Source organism: Erithacus rubecula (assembly GCF_903797595.1).
Source record: "Erithacus rubecula genome assembly, chromosome: 3".
Classification (NCBI taxonomy): domain Eukaryota; kingdom Metazoa; phylum Chordata; class Aves; order Passeriformes; family Muscicapidae; genus Erithacus; species Erithacus rubecula.
Genome location: NC_136689.1, coordinates 76574449 through 76592558, shown reverse-complemented (window position 1 = coordinate 76592558; position 18110 = coordinate 76574449). Strand labels below are relative to the sequence as shown.

Sequence of the window (18110 nt, the reverse complement as noted above, 5' to 3'; positions counted from 1 at the left end):
ACATACATTTTACAAGACAGTCCTTTCAAAGGGCAAATCAGCCATCTAATTGTTAAATTACCTTGTCTAATTAGTGGAATGTATTTAATTTTTAAATAATTTATTTTTATTCTTTTCTCAAAAAAGTGTATTTTTTCCCTTTCCACGTGAAAACCTCTAAATTTTCTCCCTCAAATTTATTTGCAAAGTATAATGAAACCCTATCCCAGAAAAACATGAAAAATAGCTGTTCCCTGAAGGACACACAGTTTTAATTAAGCACAAGCAAAATGACATATTGGAGTCCTTTAGAAAGTTAAAAACCTTTACAAATAGATGTAATGTGAATATTACATAAATACCATCCTTGCCACTACCAACCATACAAAGCTGGTCAAGCCTCCTACTAGACCAGTGACAAATTAAGTAAATCTCAAGATGCAGAAATCAGGGATGCTAACACTCAGTGGAGCAGGAAAAGATACCATTTATTCCAACTAGGTAAATCATATGATTACTAGTTTTAGAAATGAAAAGGGATTTGTTTACCAGTTAGTTTTTCCATTTCCCCAGACAAATGCTGTGAACCAAAAAACCCCACATAGACTTTTTAAAGGACTTTTTAAAAAGTCCTGGTTGTATTCATCCTAATAACCATCTATGCTTTTCCAGGCCAGTGCACAAACTGAAATGTTGAAAATTAATGAAAAGTTAAATACCAGAAAAAAAGATGGTTTTTATCAGCTTTAATGAAACAGATAAGTAATGGCTATCCAAATCAAATGCTTAAAGCTTTGAGTCATTTGTCACCTAAAACAATTTCATTGCCTTGCTTAGGAAAAATTATAATTTATTTAAAATATGACTTCGCAAGAACGATTAAAGTTTATTTACATCTGGCATATTTATTCTTCAGCCCTTGATATTTCAGATCTATTATGTGATTTCCCTTGCACATTTGTTCTCCTATGAGCACCAGAGAAAACATTGTCCCTTATTTTCTTGCATTATTGAAAGCAAGAAATAAAGGTGACACAAGCACCTGTAGGCTCTGTAAGAAGTTCCCTGCTGTCATCAGCTTCAGAGATTCCTGCCAGGATGGGACGGTGCATCGTTTTTCCTGGTCAATTTTCACGTGATTGACTTTACGCTGGAAGAGCAGCAGCACACAGTCCATGATGCGCATGATGAGGTGAGGAGGCCGACCCAGCGTGCGGACTGTGGCAATATCTGCAGGCTTGATTGTCTAGGAATTTAAAACAAAGAAAAGCAATTACTGCTACTGTTTAGGTAATCAAACACGGAGCATAAGCTCACCAACAGTATTAACCAATGGCAGAAAAAAATATTTCGACAATAAAAAAGAGTTAACCAGAAATACCTTCAAATTTTACTTGTTTTTTTAAATGTGAACATATTGACCAGAAATCGAGTCTAGAAAGGAAATACTTTTTGTTGACATCCATCAAATGAAGGTAAATTTAGGAAACCAGTGAGAAGGCCTGGTATACGTATGTGTATGTGCATGCACCTTCTAATACATCTTATCAGAAATATTCCTAGCACAGGAGCAGGCCTGCAAGAAAAATAAATTATAATAAGGTATGAAAACTTATGCTCTATTAAGTAAGGCTAAATAAGCCTAGGGTAGAAGTCTAACACTGTAACTCAATACTCTACATCATGAATCAGAAAAGACTTATCAGAAAAGTCTGCTGAAGATGTCTCCTTAGAGAAGAACTGATTTGAGCAGTGGTGCTTACTGCACCACATATAGAGCAGCAAAACCACTGAAACAATGGGAACTGCTGACAGGCAGACTTGCTCCTATAGCACACACAACTCTGAGCAGAAGCTTTGCTCATTCACAGGCAGTTTAATCAGTCCAAGTAGACGACAGCCCAAACAATAAGCAACAGATTACTGTGAGTGTTGTGACACCTTGATTATAGCCTAGCACACGCCTCACTGGGAGCTCATGAAGGCAGCTTTTAATTACTTGTGTCTATACTTCAATAAAGGGACTTCAGAGTACTGCAGACTATGCAGATCATTTTCTCTCTGCCAGACCTTTTCTCCCTTCAGTATTTTGCTGCTTGTTGGGTTCAGTGTGCACCAAATAATTCACCAGGGTTTTTCCAGATATCTGTGTGAAAACTTTGCCCAGTGTTTCTTGTGACCATTAGGAAATTCAGCTCAGCCGTTTTTTTGCTAACATATAAATTGTGATAAAATTGTTACATTTAAATATTATTTGTTTATTTACTTGTCTATAGTTGTGCATTTAATGTTCTATTTTTATTACAGGGTAAAGTGCAACAGTTTTACTGAACTTTGACAATTCTTACTCAAACTTTAAAAAACTAATCTCATTATATATTTAGAAATGTTTATAAATGTTGTGTACCTACTTTTCTCTTAATGTAGCATTTATCATTCTTAAAATATGTTAAAAATTGAGTGAAATAGCTAATCACTTTTTTTAGTCTGGGTAATATCTTTCAATTTTTCAAATATTTTAACAGACATTTATCAACCCTGCCAGCAGAATTCTACTACAGGAATCCCTACCTCAAATTTGAATTCTGTAATGATTATGAGATCCATTTTTTTGAAAGATGCATACCCATACAGAGATGATTCTTGCTAAAGGGAGTGAATTAATGAATGAATGCTGAGAACACATATACACATTCTGCTAGGTCTCTTTTTATGATATCTGCCTTTCCCCTTTAGACACAGGCAAAGCAGTTTATTATAGAAAATTCAAGAATTTCAAGACTAAGCCAAAATACATTTTCCCAGTGAGAAGTTTTACAATAATGCCAGCATTGCCTTTTCTTGAAATCAGGTTGTCATTTATTAGCACCCTACATTTCAAGAAGAGCAGTAGTGTTTTGGTTCAGCTCTTTTAGTCAAAAGTAGAACGTAAGCTTTAATAAGATACAGGTCCAGACACAGGATACTGGTGCCCTCTTTAAACTGCAGATGCTGAGTAATTACCATTGTTTATTTTTTCACTTGTCAGAATACTTGCCCATTACAGGGTTTGTTGTTTTGCTGTTGCTAGTTCTTTAACCTTTTTCCTGTGGCTATATATAAGGGTCTTATAGTACAAACCTTCTCCCTTATTTCACTCTTCCCAACTGACAGATCATCAACCTTCATTTAGACTTTTGCACTCTGTCCTTTAAATATCATGGTAGTTAGAGACTGTTAAACATCGCTCACTCAAATTGAAGTCTTAAATTCAGAAGATCCATAAAAATTTTTCTACACTAGATTTCAAAGCTAATCATGCCATTACTTCAAATCAGTCTTAAACCATCACAACTGCTGGCAGACTCTCAAATTGAAAGGCATAATTTTCAGTAAATCTACATAAACCCCTTTGAGGCTTGTCTATCCTTCAGACTTTTTCTTCATGCTGTTTCTTGAGATGTGAACTCCCTGCTAGCATCTAGCAGGTATATTTCAGATTTCACTATTACTGCTCACAGCAAAATGTCTCAAGGCACATCCTCCTATAAAGTCAAGTGAGCAGACATAAAGATTAATTTTAGTTAATCTTGCATAATATTTATCTTTTTTATCTTAGACATATGGGCATTCTATTAAAAAAGCTTTACAACAAAATTACAGTGAAGGAAATGAAGTCTTGGTAATGCCACAACTCCTAATAAATTATTTTTTTTTAAAGAAGACAGAAAATAGTGGAACAGAACACTTACTAAAAAAGCAATTTCTTTGTGAAAACTTAAAATAGAAGGTTTGTATTTGTATGGAATTAAAACTGATTTCACATGGACAGCACTTCACTCACTGCATACAAGCTGTTTAATGACAGTACCAATATTCAGTTACTAGTCTAACCTCAACCTCCAGCACATGCTCTATCAATAGCAGTTTCAAAGAAAGTTAAATCTTGCCCTTTTATGAAAACTGACTATTTTGGGGTTGGTATTCACATGAAAAAAGAAAATCAAAACTGAACCTAAAAAGCCTCAAAATATATTTATTTATTTTTTTGTCAAGTGAAGAATTATGCAATGCACCTGCAACTTTGTATTTCAAAGATATTCACCTTCTTAGTGGTAATGTTATAGACAGCCCAAGTACTAACCTGTAGGGCTGCTTCTGCCTCTTCCAAAGCAGGCTTGGCAGCTTCCAACTTCTCTTCAGCAATGGCTTTGTCAACTGTGATACTGTCTACGATAGCTTGGGCTTTGTCTTTCACTTTCTGAACATCACCCTTCACATTCTCAGCAGCCTGTGCTTTTACAGTAACTTCTTTCAATACCTAGAATGCGAGAAAACCCACATGCCATAGTTAAAAGAAATTTTGTTGTAAAATCAAGTCTGTCCAATTCCAGAAAACTCAAATAAGATCATTTTCTACAAGATCTTTTATTTCCAACACTCAACTTCACTTTGACTGATTAATCTTTTCAAAATAAAAGGAATAAGAGGAGGAAAAAAAATCAAACAGCAATACACCTTGAAGGTTGTACATACCATGTCAGCTTTTTCATTGGCAATTTGAAGTTCCTTTTCTTTTACCTCCAGTTCTCTGCTTAGAGCAGCCACTGAGTCAGAGGCCTCTTTCAATTTTTCCAAACCTGTATTTATTCTGAAGTATAACAGCAAAATAAAAAGCATTTCATTCACTATGCAACTTGCACTCTAATTTCCATCTATAGAATGAATCGCACCAATTAAAATAAACAATTGCAAAATATTTTCACACAAAAATATAAAATTTGGACAAGGACTTTCTTCTTTCTGATATCTTCAGAATTAATAAAGTGGACAATAAATTACATTAATAAGGCTTGCAGCTTGAAATTTTTTATCCATTTCTAATCAAACAGTATGTCCTTATAATTGCATAAAAATCCTACATGTTGGTTTTTTAAATGTCACTGTCTCTCTTGAGCCAATACTCAAAGAACTGAGTTCCGTACTGCAGAGAGCATTTTCTGATTACCAAAGTTCTGAAAATTATAGCCAATCAATATTTCTTATTTTAAATGGATACTGAAAAGAAGCCAAGACCAAACAAAAGAGAGTAAAAGAAAAATAGTATTCAGAGTAAGACTTCTCTGATTTAGCATTAAAATGCCCCTTCAACAGTGCATTTTTTCTATCAAAAATTCTTCGCTTGGTACTTTTCAGGCAAGTTTAAAGGGCCTCAACAGAGGCTGCTATTGCAAAGGCTGTGCAATACTTGGACAGCTGAACAAATATAGGAGAACAAAGTGCAGCCCCCAACAAAGCAATTCAGACAGTCCAACTAAGTTTATGCGGAAGAAATTGGGCTTCATGAACTAACTTGGTAAATGTGAGGATAGAAAACAGGGCAACAACCTTCTGTTTTATAAGCCTTCACCTCTAACGTAACTACAGGTTTCAAACTCAATTTGACTTTGAAGACAAAGAATGTTTCAAAGTGAAATAAAAGAGTTTAAGCCTTTCTTTAAGGTTTCCAGCTCTTTTTGACAATCTTTCCAATCTGAGAGGGCAGGTTTTTTTTAAGGGCGATACTAACTGATACACTAAATGCTAATTTTACGTTATAATTGGGTGTTCCTGACATGAAGATACAGCTACAAATAATACTGTAGTTTAATAAAGCACCTGAAAATAGGAATAAGTATATCAAACTACTTTAATAATCTACAAGTAAAAAGCTCAGGAGTCTAAGTGAGGCTCTGTGTTCTCAAAACCACTAAGGATATTCCTTACATGTTCGTAACACGAGGTTACAAGTGTTCAGCAAGAAAACAAAAGTTGTTCCCTGACAAATTAAATGCTATTATCAATATATCATGAAATTACATGTAGATGTCTTTAACTTTAAAAACACATATATGTTTCCCTCATTTGCCCTCTACCTCTATTTTCCATGCACCATTACTCTTGCCTCCCCAAATATATATAGTTCCAAGAGCAACTGCAACATTAGAATAAGTTACACCTTCACATAATTCTAGAAATTAAAAATACCATTTTTTGATGCGCAAGGAGACAAGCTATGCATTGAAATTAAGCATATCAGAATTTACCTATGTGTGGAAGAAAAACACAGAAAAACAGAAGTAACCTGTGTAGTTTACCTGTTTGATAATGTTTGCACTTCAGCATGCTTTTCTTTGTATGTGGTTTTATATCCCTGAATAAAGGTCAGGTAGGATTTGGGAGTCACATGTGTAGAACGTCTGTATCTTTGAAAGTAATCAGAACATTTTTCTGCCACTCCATCCTGGAACGAGCCCATACACTCCACAATTTCCCTCTTTGTTTCCGCAGTGCAGTCCATATCAAATGAAGACAGGAAGTGTTCAGATACTTAGGAAATAAAGAAAGCCTAAATGTAAGTAAATATTTATGAAAACATCTTAGCTTATAAACAAGTCACTACAAAACAAGTCAGCATGTATTATCCTGGCTTTCACCCAGCTTCTGAAAACCCAGTCTTCTTTATTTGTCACCATCAGAAGAGTATATAATTATAATATAATATTATTCCACACTTTTCAGTAAAAAGTATAGCCAAGGATCTGGCATTCTTTTATCTCCAAGGTATGCAGCTGGTTTTTCACTCTGAACCTAGTTGCTACCTACCAGGGACTGGGTAATCACAGCCTTTCTCTGTATGCCCTATCACAGACACATTCACAAATAATCTCTTTCTTTAGTAGCATCTTTGCAAATGCTTTTAAGGCATCTTCACAGGGAAGTTTTCTTCAAACTGTGTTCAAAACCATTCCTCTATTAGAAATATTTCAACAACTTAATATTACAGACTCTTAAGAAGAAAATATCTACATGAAATTTTAGAATCAATTAAGTTTCTTCTGGCAAAACTTCAACGTAATAAGAACAGCTATGTGACCATTGGTCAGAATATTATGTGTCTGCAAAGATAAGACCTACACGTACCTGCCACCAGAGCATCCTTGGGCCATCGACTGAACCAATCTATGGTGCATCCAGAAATGAGAGCAGGGAACTTCAGGGCCCTGTTTCGGAATTTCTCGCCTACTGGTGAGAAGCAAAGAACTACGTGAAGGTTCTGGCGAACTCTGGTCATGAAATAGTCATACAGAGCTTCACTGGTTGGAGGTCTCCGTGGATGTTCCTTTTTGAAGGAGGGAATGAGGTCACTAGTGATGTCATCAACTTCATCACGTGCAAATAAGTTTGACACCTTTGGGAAGAGGAAAGATTTTTCATGATTTTGAGATGATCAAAAATAGAGGATATAGCACAAGGTTCTTTTAATGCACAGCATTGTAGGAAGGGATATACATCTCAGACACTGATGTTTATTAGTACTCATCAACTCCTTTAAACAAGGAGTTTTAATGAAGTGATTCCATTAAATAGACCGAAATCTAACTTGCTGTAAAAATTTAAACCCCAGCCTCCAATGGCTTTGATTCCTTCTCTTTATATTCCAATAACTAGTAGCAATTACTCTGAACATAATCCTGAAATAATAAATAAGTAAATAAAATCAATTAAATCCATTCTGGATATTAATTTACCATACAAAAACTAAGTGTACACTAATAGTTAATTCAACCAACAACTTTATAAAATATCAGTAATATTTCCCAAGTCTCAATTTTATCTCTTTAAAAGCTATTCTCATGTCCCTGAGATAGCTTCTCCTATTCTAACCTAGGATTTTGTAGATTTTTTTTGGACTGCATTCATTTTTAATAATACTGTAATGGCAAAAAGCACTTGAGTTCTAGTTTTTGAAAGTTTACTTTGTGACTTCTAAGAAAATATTCAAATAAATTCTCTTATTTTATTTCAGAACTATAAATTTTAATAAGCAGAAATGGATCATGAGGAGGCATCTTACTTCTCCAGATGATAGAACATTGTTCAAGTATTCCAAGAAAGACTCATCTTTGATCTCATTGTCTGTAAAAATAAAACAGGTGCCTTTGCCTTGCAGTCCTGCTCTTCTGTATAAGAGTTTCAGATCTTCCATCAAATTTGAAGTGCTGTATGATCTACAAAAAAAAAAAAATTAAAAAAAAAAAAAAAAAAAAAAAAAGGTCATTTGAACAAATACTCTTGTCTTTAAGAAAAAAAACAAGCAAATTTAAGTTAGAAACAATGTCTTTGAACTTAAGGCAAAAAGATGCTTATTTCAGATAGATCCTCTGGTGAGACCCGCACGAAGGGAAATTCCCACATGTGACTACAATTTCTTCTGCAGCCAACACAAGTGCAAAAGATTTAAATAATTTCACATCTTTAAAATGACATCCTATTTGAGTGCCAAAATTGACCTGTCCTACAGACATTTGGGGAGGTATTCATTCTGAGGCATTCAGAGAAGAATTTATAATTTATTTTTTAACTTTTGTGAGTTATTTCAAAAGAACCACATTGGGTTGAACAATACGAAATAAGGCAAAAATGTACTTGGAAAAGGTTGACAAAATACTTATCTATGCATAAGATCTACCAAATTAGCAGGTAGGGATAAAGATTCAATCTCCTCAGATGACATCACTGCAAATATTACAAGATGAATTCATAAAGGCCTTTTGGATAGAAAACCACCTAAAAATATTTTTAGTACCATTTAATGTACTGTGTAAAAACTCAAAGATAGAATATTTGCAGTGTCAAATTTTCTCATTCTGTGAAAGACAGAAAATAATTTCCTACTCCAAAGATAGTAAGAATTCACAATCATTGTAGAAAATCAAGCAAATCTAGTAAGTTTCAAAGTGTTTTCATGTCCTTCCACTCTATGTGATGGCGATCAGACTACATTAAGCAGAGAATGTGAGCCTAATGTTTTATTTATAGGAAGAGATAAAACACAAAATATTTACTTAGTTTAATTTCAGGTAATGCTCACCTTGTCAGCATTATCTGGAATGTGTCATAGCCAGCTATGAAGGATGCCAGTCTTGTCAAGCTCTGCTTTCCTGAGCCACCAACTCCAACTAAGAGAGCATTTCCATGAGGAGTGCGAATCACACGAGAAATCTGTGGAATACACCAGTCATTTATTGCTACAATGTGTAAAAGCAACACATCCAAAAATTCTGTGCTACTGTATTAATAAAGTTATATTAGAAATTAAGAACAAATTAAATTTTTAAGGTTTATTAAGGGATTTTATATTACTACTGTGGACATTTGTACTTGCAGTATTTACTCTTGACGTGTCAAATTGTATAGCAACCATTTGATTCCATCACTGTATGTTCAGTTATCAGTGGAATTACATCTCCCACAAAGTACAAGTAAACCTCAGCTGTGATTTCTTAGTGATGTGCTATCACAGCATGAGAGATTATCAAAATTGGGAAGGAAATAATAATTTCCCCAGTACCATGACCTCTGGATAACTTTGGTAAGGCTCATCTCACCAGATCCTTTCATTGTGACCCAAAAGTCAGGGTGTCCCAGGCATGTTAAATCCAGGACAAAGAGTCTTTAGTATTCTCTGCAGCAGGTAATAATATTGCCTTTATAGTGAAACTTGTTACGCTTCTCTTTACTTGACTGTAGAAATGAACAGAATCAAGTATGAATATTTGATCACAGTGAAACATCTCCCAACTAGATCTACATTTCTTTCCCACTTCATTATTTATCTTTTAAATCAAAAGGCAGTAGCTTCCTACTGCTCCACATTTCCCTTCAATTCAGGACTGTGCAATGTAAGCAAACAGGCCCTTTAAAATTCAGAGCAAAAAAATTTCTGCAATAACTGTGAACGCATGTAACACTTGTCCCACTGTCTACAGCCAAAAAACAATGCTATGAAACATGGGTGCAGGTAGATGCTACCTGATGCTGAGAAAACATGTCTTTAACTACAGGAGACAAACTTCTTCACAGCCCACAGCTGCAAGTGGACAGACCCTCACAGTAGTACCCAGGAGAGCCTGCATTCATATCCAGAGCGGCACAGAGCCAATTCCCTCTCAAAGACACAATAATACCAGCCAGCTGGTTAGCAGCTGGTTTCCTCCAGACAAGCAATGATGCATGGGATTGGCATCTGTTCTCTTTATTATCTTGAACAGTTCTTTGATGACTCAAGAATTCCATCGTGTCAATAAGCAACCTGGGATACTTATTTACTTATCCTTCCTCCGAGTTAAAAATAAGCAGGTCAATTTCCTCTAATTTTATTTATTTTACATATTGAGCGTAATGTATTTGTTATTTTCCATCGGTTAATGTTTCATAAGAAAGATCAAATCAAGTATGAAGACTTACTCTAAGCTTCTTTATTATGTAACCAGAGAAAGAAAAATTAATTTGCCCAACACCCTTGCAATATCACTGATCGTTTCATTAATGGCTTCTAGATCTCTTCCAAGCAGAGGCACACAAGCTGTTAATTGGAAACCTTGGTCTCTGTTTAAGATATCCCTCAGCTTTAACTCACATTATGTCAGCTCAGATTAGGCATTGCCTCAACTGTGCCTATCTCAATTTCTCTTAGAAGCTGTGTCAGGTCTACACAGTTGTTCTTGTTTTCAAGAATTTAGAATCACAGAAACACTACCTATTAATTTTATCCAAACAAATAACCAAATATTACAAGTATTTGAGTATTTACCATCTAGCTACCCAAAGAAGATATTCCTGATGAAAGGTGGCTGTTCAGTGAAAAAATTTAAATTTCCTACATCCTAAACTTATACAGTTTTTTTCTAGGAATAAATGAGAAACTTATTGGTAAGTGTGATAATCATTTACAATTGTCCTAAAGAAATCCATAGAGAACATAATTGATTTTGCAGTGAACCTTAGAAAGAGACTAATTTTGTGAAATAACAAGACTTCACCCAAAAGTTTGAAAACTGCAGATGCAATGTGTTTGTCAACTATAATTAAATCTAAATTGTTTTGATATTTAATATTATATTTTGGGGGATTATGCAATAAAATATTCAAGTGCCTAATAATTTATTATAAGAAATACTGAAAATCTCAGTATTCAACTGAGACAATAGGGGTTCTAATGTTAAAAAAAAAAAAAATTATAAAGGCTCTCCTTTATATGAGGCCTATTCTATGTGAACAATCATATCAAGCTGTGCTGTTCTAAAAGTTATGGTCAATTTCAATACATATTCAAAAGAACTTTAAAAGTAGTGAGCATACTGTGGGTCTACAAAAGAATTTTGGACCACATTAATTCTTACTCTGCTGTGTGTACTCCTTCAAAAGCAACCAATTATATCTTAACCTGAATTTCATTTGTCTCATTCCAAAGACAGGAAAGGCTCCCAGAAGAATTAACAAGAAAGAAGTGTGAAATAGAATTAGAATAGCTAGCACCATGATCCCACCAAACATAAAAGATAGGTATAAAAGGATAGTTCCATACGGTGCATTTTCTGAAAAGTTTTAAATATGTTTTAATACCTAGTAACAGAGTGACAGATCAAATATTTGTTAGCAATAAATTAGTTGTTGCAGTTTCAGAAGTAATTTACCTCTATTCAAAGGAGATGTGAGCAAGTGAACAATAACAAATGGCAAACCAGCAAGACTGTACCTTGACTAAATGAATCATAGCATCCTCAAAGAAAACCATGTCCATTCCAGTACCACGAACATTCTCATTGTATGTTTGTAAAAACTTATTTAAACGATTCCGTAGCTGATGAAATGAGGAGATTGGTTCATAGATTTTGGGAATATCTAAATTAGCTTCTTCTGGCTTCTCATCTAGGACAAAAAGCAAGTAATAAAACCTCAGCAGTTTAAATAATTGACAAAGGTTCAATGAGGGGATAAGTACATGAAGATAACTAGAAGTTTCATCACCCAGAAACAAGTTTATTATACATAATATTATATATTAAATGTACATGTGGCAGTGCTGAGTGCACCCTGACTGCAAGAAATGGTAATTTCACCTACTTAATTTTGAAAGACAAAATAAGAAAAAAACCTAAATAGCCTTCTTTCTCTACATCCAAAACCTGGATGATAAAAATTTATACTTGTTTAGGTGCTAGAAAAAGAATTAGCACCAGAGAATTAATTAAAATTTACAAATAATCTTTTTTTGTAAAAGAAAAACAGTGTAAATTGATTAAATAATTGCGCCAGAAAAAAAAAATACTCTTGACATTAATCACTACTACAAGAAAAAATATATTCACTATGAATTAGCATACATTTGTTTTCTTAGGTGATATGAAAGGCACAGGTCAACTCTCAAAGAAAGGAGGTAACTGTGCTGCTGCCTCATCTTGCCATTGATAATCTTAATCATGCTGAAAGGTACATGCCTTCATTCATAAAAATTCTTACAGTAAATAAAATTACAGAAAAGTTGAGATCAGCAGGGACCTCTGAAGGCCCTCTGGTCCAATCCCTTGCTCAAGGGCAACCTGGAGCTGGTTCACCAAGACCATGCTCAAGTGGCTTATGAACCTCCAAGGATGGAAACTCCACAACATCTCTGGACAACCTGCACCAGACTGTCACAGGAAAAAAAATAAAATGCTGATGTTCAAGCTCTTCAATAGATTTTATCCACTATCTATTTATGTCTTTTTTGTACTGGGGAGCCCAGACCTGGACACAGCACCTAGATGTGGCCTTATTAGTGCTGAAAAAAGGGAAAGGACCACCTCCCTTGGCCTGCTGGCTACATTTCTTCTAATGCAGCTCAGGATGTCACTAAATTTTTTGTTCCTGCAAGGGTACACTGTTAGTTCATGCACAGGCTGGTGTTAACCAGCACCCCCAGGACTATTTCTGCAATGTTGGCTTGCAGATGGGTGACCACCAGTATATACTGATGCATGGGACCTTTCCTCCTCTCAATTATTTTCAGGATTTCATTATCTATATATGCTATAGGATATATTTTTCCAGTTATCCTAGCTCAATCAGTTTTGCTAAGCCTCTTCTAACTTGCTGAAGAAATATATAATTCAGAACATTATCTCTAATTGGTAGAATTAAAATCAATGAAAGAAGTCATTCCAGTAAAATAAATATTTCCCTAAGGCTTAGTAAAACACTAGAAGCCAATGTGAAGGTAAGCGACAGAAAGGTGGGGGAAAAAAAACTCTAACCTCCAATCAAACTCTACTGTATTTAGAATAGTGTCTGTAACTCTTTTCCTGTTTCAAATTTTTTCTCCATTTCCTTTCCACTGCACCAATCTAAAAACCATGCAGTTTCAAAAGAAAAACAAAAACAAAAAAAAAGTTAAAAAAAAATACTAAAACCCAAAAATACACTTATAAAAACATAGTTTAGGAAAATCTCATTTTACCACAGAACCTAGTCTCTCAAAATATAGAGATTATTAATTCCCTTGCCTTCCAGCTGTCCTTTTTAGTGCAGTTTTTTGTTCGTTTGAAATCACCTTAACTTCAGAATTTTTAGCTCCATATGGCTTCTTCATATGAACACTCCTCTACATTAATACCTAATTAAATCAATTGACTTCTTACTATAACGTTTAAAAGCACTGGTTAAACAAAAGGAGTATTCCAGGTGGAAATAGATTCCTTACAAGTTGAATAAGACATTTAAACAAATTAGCAGGTGACAAGAAACTAATAAGAAATACATCAAGGAATTAAACTGCAGTGATACTTTTACAGCTTTGAAGCTTCTAAAAGAATTATATCACCTTAATTCTGTTCCTACAGTTTTATTCTTAACATCCAAGGACAGTATAATCAAGTACAAAACCTAAGAAAGGGCAGACTTTTCCATTATTTAGAGAGGCAGCTAGCAAAATGTATTATTTTAAAGTCTTGTTCAGTCTCAAGATTCATAATCAAGTGTACTAAATAACAATGTCAAAAATAACTGATAAAAACACCTTTGAATAGGGGGAGGGTCTTGAGAACACTAGCATGACTAACAATTCCTTTGAAGCTTAGATTTAAGTCATCATGTATTTCTCTCATGGACGAACATAATGTGCTCTTACAACCCAGAGACAAAAAGATTATGTAGTGCTAGTAAATATATTACCAATCTGAGTACAGAGCTCTTTGAAGTCAATGTCAGATGTCATTTTTTATATATTTAAAAGGTCAGAAATCAAAGTCCCTCTCTTACACTTCCACCATAATGGGAAACACTAAATGCCATTATGGGGATAAATAAAACAAAATTACACTTGTTTTTCTTTTCATTTAAAGCAAAAAACAGAAAGGGGGGGTCTCAAGGCTCAGGATTTAGGCTAGGTTCTCAAATCTATTGAGGAAATAATACAGCATTTCTATTTGCGAGTCTCCTGCTTGGTGTTTAGATGAAGTTCCATGCTAAAAGGCACATTGCATGACAGGTACATTTAATCTGTTACCAGGAAGGCAGATAATTTTGGGAAATACATTTATAATTTTACATTTATTTTTCAGTTCAACCAACATAATGGTTTCTAATGTGGACTTGAATTTTTGCATTAAATATCACTCTTCATCCTCTCAGTATGCATTCTGACTTGCATTTCAGTCTTCTCTGCAGTGATCAAGTTTAACAAGTTATTTAGGTAATTATTTCCTTTCCTACATCAGTTTACTTTTACTTCTATTTGATTCCTTCCAATAAAATACATCCTATCTTTTAGTCTCTTTTTGTCACTGCCTTATGTCTACTTCAATTATTCAAGGAAAGGTTCAAATAGAATTGGTCCTTCATGCCAGGCTCTTATTGCTTCCACTCTCCATCATTGCAGTTATATCAACAGATAATTGAATCATCCAATGACCTTCCCCTAAACACAAACGTCTTGTGTTCTTTTGCAACAACTGACAAATATTGTCAGGCCATTTAGTTTTAGAATGTTTTACTTTTAAAAGATATAAAGGTATTGCTATAGGTCATGTGGGTTTTTAAAGAGGTTTAACTAGCCTTCAGGAAAATTTGAATTAATAGCCATTTGTTACAAAATCACATAACAGTTATTTCCTAAACAGTATTGGATTATCCAAGAGACTAATTTTTATTTTTTTATCAGATTTCTAGGGCATATTACCTACATTGCTATCCTTTATCTAGTACTGCAACCCCACAATATCAAGTCATTCATAACACACTTCCTTCATCATTTTGGAATAAAGACTCATGCTCACTATTTCACCATTCTGTCTTTCTGCCACACTAATTTAAATCAAAATTAGGCTCTCCTATACAGACAAGCTGAATATCAATAAAGACTTAGAAATCCCATTAAGATAAAAATGTGCCACAGCTGGTAACAGACTACCTTCAAAGCCACTGGACAAAAGAGCCACTTTTGATGCATAAACTTAGTATGAATTTTTGCGACATATTTTTCTTAGTGTCTGTCATTATCATATCCCCTTGCCTAGTCTTGTAATTTCCATTATTATTACAGTCAATCTTTACCAGTTCTTGCAGGTGCATCCCTTAAGAAGTCAACAAAGAATGTGTCAGTTTCATGATTCAGCAAAGCTTTTGCATCCTCAAATTCCTCCTCAATGAGTTTTGCCACAGTTGTGTGAAACCAATTAACATCTTCTGAGGTTGTGAAACGATCAGCAATAACACACTTACATTCATGCTTCCACAGTTTTATCAGCACCTAAATAAAAAAAATTTAAAAAGAAAAAAAAAAAAAGAAAAAAAAAAAAGAAAAAAAAAAAAAAGAATCATCCTCTCTGGGCAATCTGCTCCAGGGCTCCATCACCCCCTCAGTAAAGAGGCTCTTCCTCATGCTCAGGTGGAACTCCCTGTGAACCAGTTTCTGCCTCTTGTCCCATTGCTTGGCACCACCGAGCAGAGCCTGGCTCTGTCCTCCTTCAGCTCTCCCTTCAGATACTGGCAGACATTGATGAGGTGCCCCCTCATTCTTCTCATTTTGAGGCTGGACAGGCCCAGCTCCCTCTTAAAAGAGGTGCTCAGTTCCTTTACTGTCTTTGTAGCTCTCTGTCAGACACGTGTCTGTAGTACTGAGGAACTCATTTGGCTTGCGAAGAAACTACACCAAGGTTAAAACTTTGCCTCCATTTCTTTTTATAAAAATAGCATTAACATTAGAAAAGTAGTAGTATTCAAGAGGTTCTTCAGAAGAGATACCTTGAGCTTCTTATTCTGCCCAATAGCAATTTAAGATTATATTCAGTTAACTATGTAAGAAGTCTTAATCTAGCATTCCAAAGTGAGGTGTACAAAGATTTTTTTTTCCCACAGCCCTAAAACCATATCCATACCAGCTAATATGTTTATGTATTGATAAACCACTTCTCTAACTAGTCATTAAGTAGAAGATGGCTGAAAATATAAGCATCATGGCACAAATAATTTCACGCCAAACACAGATATCACTCCCAATGCTACAGCCAAAGTAATTAGAGAATAACAATAAAAAAAAATGTTCAAATGTTTATATTATCCTTTCTGCAAATTCAGTACATCTTCCAAGTCCCTCAATTAGGTGATAGGATGAAGAAAGAGAATCTGTCAGGCTGTTAAAACCAGCAGCACTGGTTTTACTCCTATACTATTACTGTATAGTAGTAGTAAAAAAATTCCAGGTACTCCTTGAAGACCTTTTGTTCAGCCTACAGCTCTTTTTGCAAATGACACGTACTGTGTCAAGTCTCAGAACTAATATGTAAATTATATAATAATATTTTGACAGATTGGTTTTTACACTTCAAAAGACATTGAGTGTGTGTACATATATATATATAAAATAATCTAAGTGCTCCATATTTTTGCTGCAGAAATTAAAATCCATTCTGAATTTTAAATTTTAGATGCAATAGAATTCAACAAACAAAGATGAATTTGTAAGTGAAGCAATTATATAACCCAAATATTTGATAAATTTTCCATGTTTACCATAAACTTGGCTTTTTAACACTACATGTTTCGAGCTTAAAACTATAAATAACTTTTCCTTAAAATAATTAGAAGAAAAATGATGTTTTACTAGAAGAAAAACAGATTATGGGAAAAAATATTACTAATACTTGTTACTACTTCTTCCTTTTAAACCATAAACCAGAAACCACTTGTTAGACAGAAATTAGGTAGTGACTGAAAGTGTCAAGACAGTAATGGAGAGGAGTATATGAGTATATATAAGTATGAGTATATATAATCAGTATATGAGCATTTACATTGTGTTAAAGTAAGTTCATTGCTTCTCACTTCTTTTCTCACTTCTTTCTAATAAACTAGCATTTTTCAGAAACAGGAAAAGCAGGTGGAAGCAAACTGTTGTGTCAAAAGAAGTGGGTTTTGTTATCGCTTTGAAACAAAGTTCTTTCAGTTGGTACTATAAAAGCTGGACTAAAAGAACTTTTGCCTCAGAAAAACCACTGAAGTTGCGTTTTTTAATACAAATTCATATGCTGAGATAGTCATATGCTGAGACTCTTCATTCTTTTCCTACACTAATTATAACAAGGTCACTGGTGTGCTGCACTTACCTGTGGTTCATTGATCACTTCCGATGTCGTGTTCAGCATTCCTTGCCAAATCCTCGAGAGGTCTCGAAGGTTAAAGACATAATGAAACTTGGCTGGTGTGGGCAACATTTTTAGCTTGGTAATCTGCCACAGTCTACGTGTCAATGGAACCAATTTGGCTACTGTTCTCCTCACATCATCTGAAAATCCCCGCTTGCTACAGTAGTGCCCTTCTCCAATTGCACCTGTGGAAAAAAAGATTGCCAAATCAAAGATGCACTCATGCAACACCAAGAGCAATGATTACCTGAATTTGTTTCTTTTTTTTTTCCAATCCCTAAAACCTTTTCAGATTTGTTGAAATGGCTTTCCAGTATTTATTTAAATCTTAATTCAGACATTTTTAACACCATTCTGCCACCAGCTCAATGGTGATTTAGCTTTTAATTAACTGCACATTAAAATGTTCATTTGCTCCCAAAATAGCTTCCACTGGCCTTGAATAGCTAATCTGCCACTGAAATCAGTGTGATGCCATCCTTTGTGAAAGTCTAGTCTTTAGTCGTTCATTCTTAGCATCAGTGGCACCTGAGCAACTGTCCAGCACTGCCACTAGAACAATACCTTCATGCCATTCCTATTAAATCTGAGCATACCAAGAGATTCAGACATGTCACTGGACCTGAAAAACTTACAAAATTATGACAT

General features: G+C 34.6%; 1 protein-coding gene across 1 annotated transcript in view; it reads right to left on the bottom strand.

Annotated features, from left to right (window-relative positions):
• Window positions 1-18110, bottom strand: part of DNAH5 (dynein axonemal heavy chain 5) — a 114291-nt gene that overhangs the window by 26641 nt on the left and 69540 nt on the right. The window contains exons 50-59 of the mRNA XM_079300281.1: window positions 17424-17647; window positions 15373-15568; window positions 11540-11712; window positions 8873-9003; window positions 7856-8009; window positions 6922-7189; window positions 6096-6327; window positions 4495-4609; window positions 4103-4279; window positions 1022-1225 (exon numbers count right to left, since the gene is read on the bottom strand). Of these exons, the coding sequence (XP_079156407.1) occupies window positions 1022-1225; window positions 4103-4279; window positions 4495-4609; window positions 6096-6327; window positions 6922-7189; window positions 7856-8009; window positions 8873-9003; window positions 11540-11712; window positions 15373-15568; window positions 17424-17647 (1874 nt within the window). The remainder of the gene's footprint in view (window positions 1-1021; window positions 1226-4102; window positions 4280-4494; window positions 4610-6095; window positions 6328-6921; window positions 7190-7855; window positions 8010-8872; window positions 9004-11539; window positions 11713-15372; window positions 15569-17423; window positions 17648-18110) is intronic.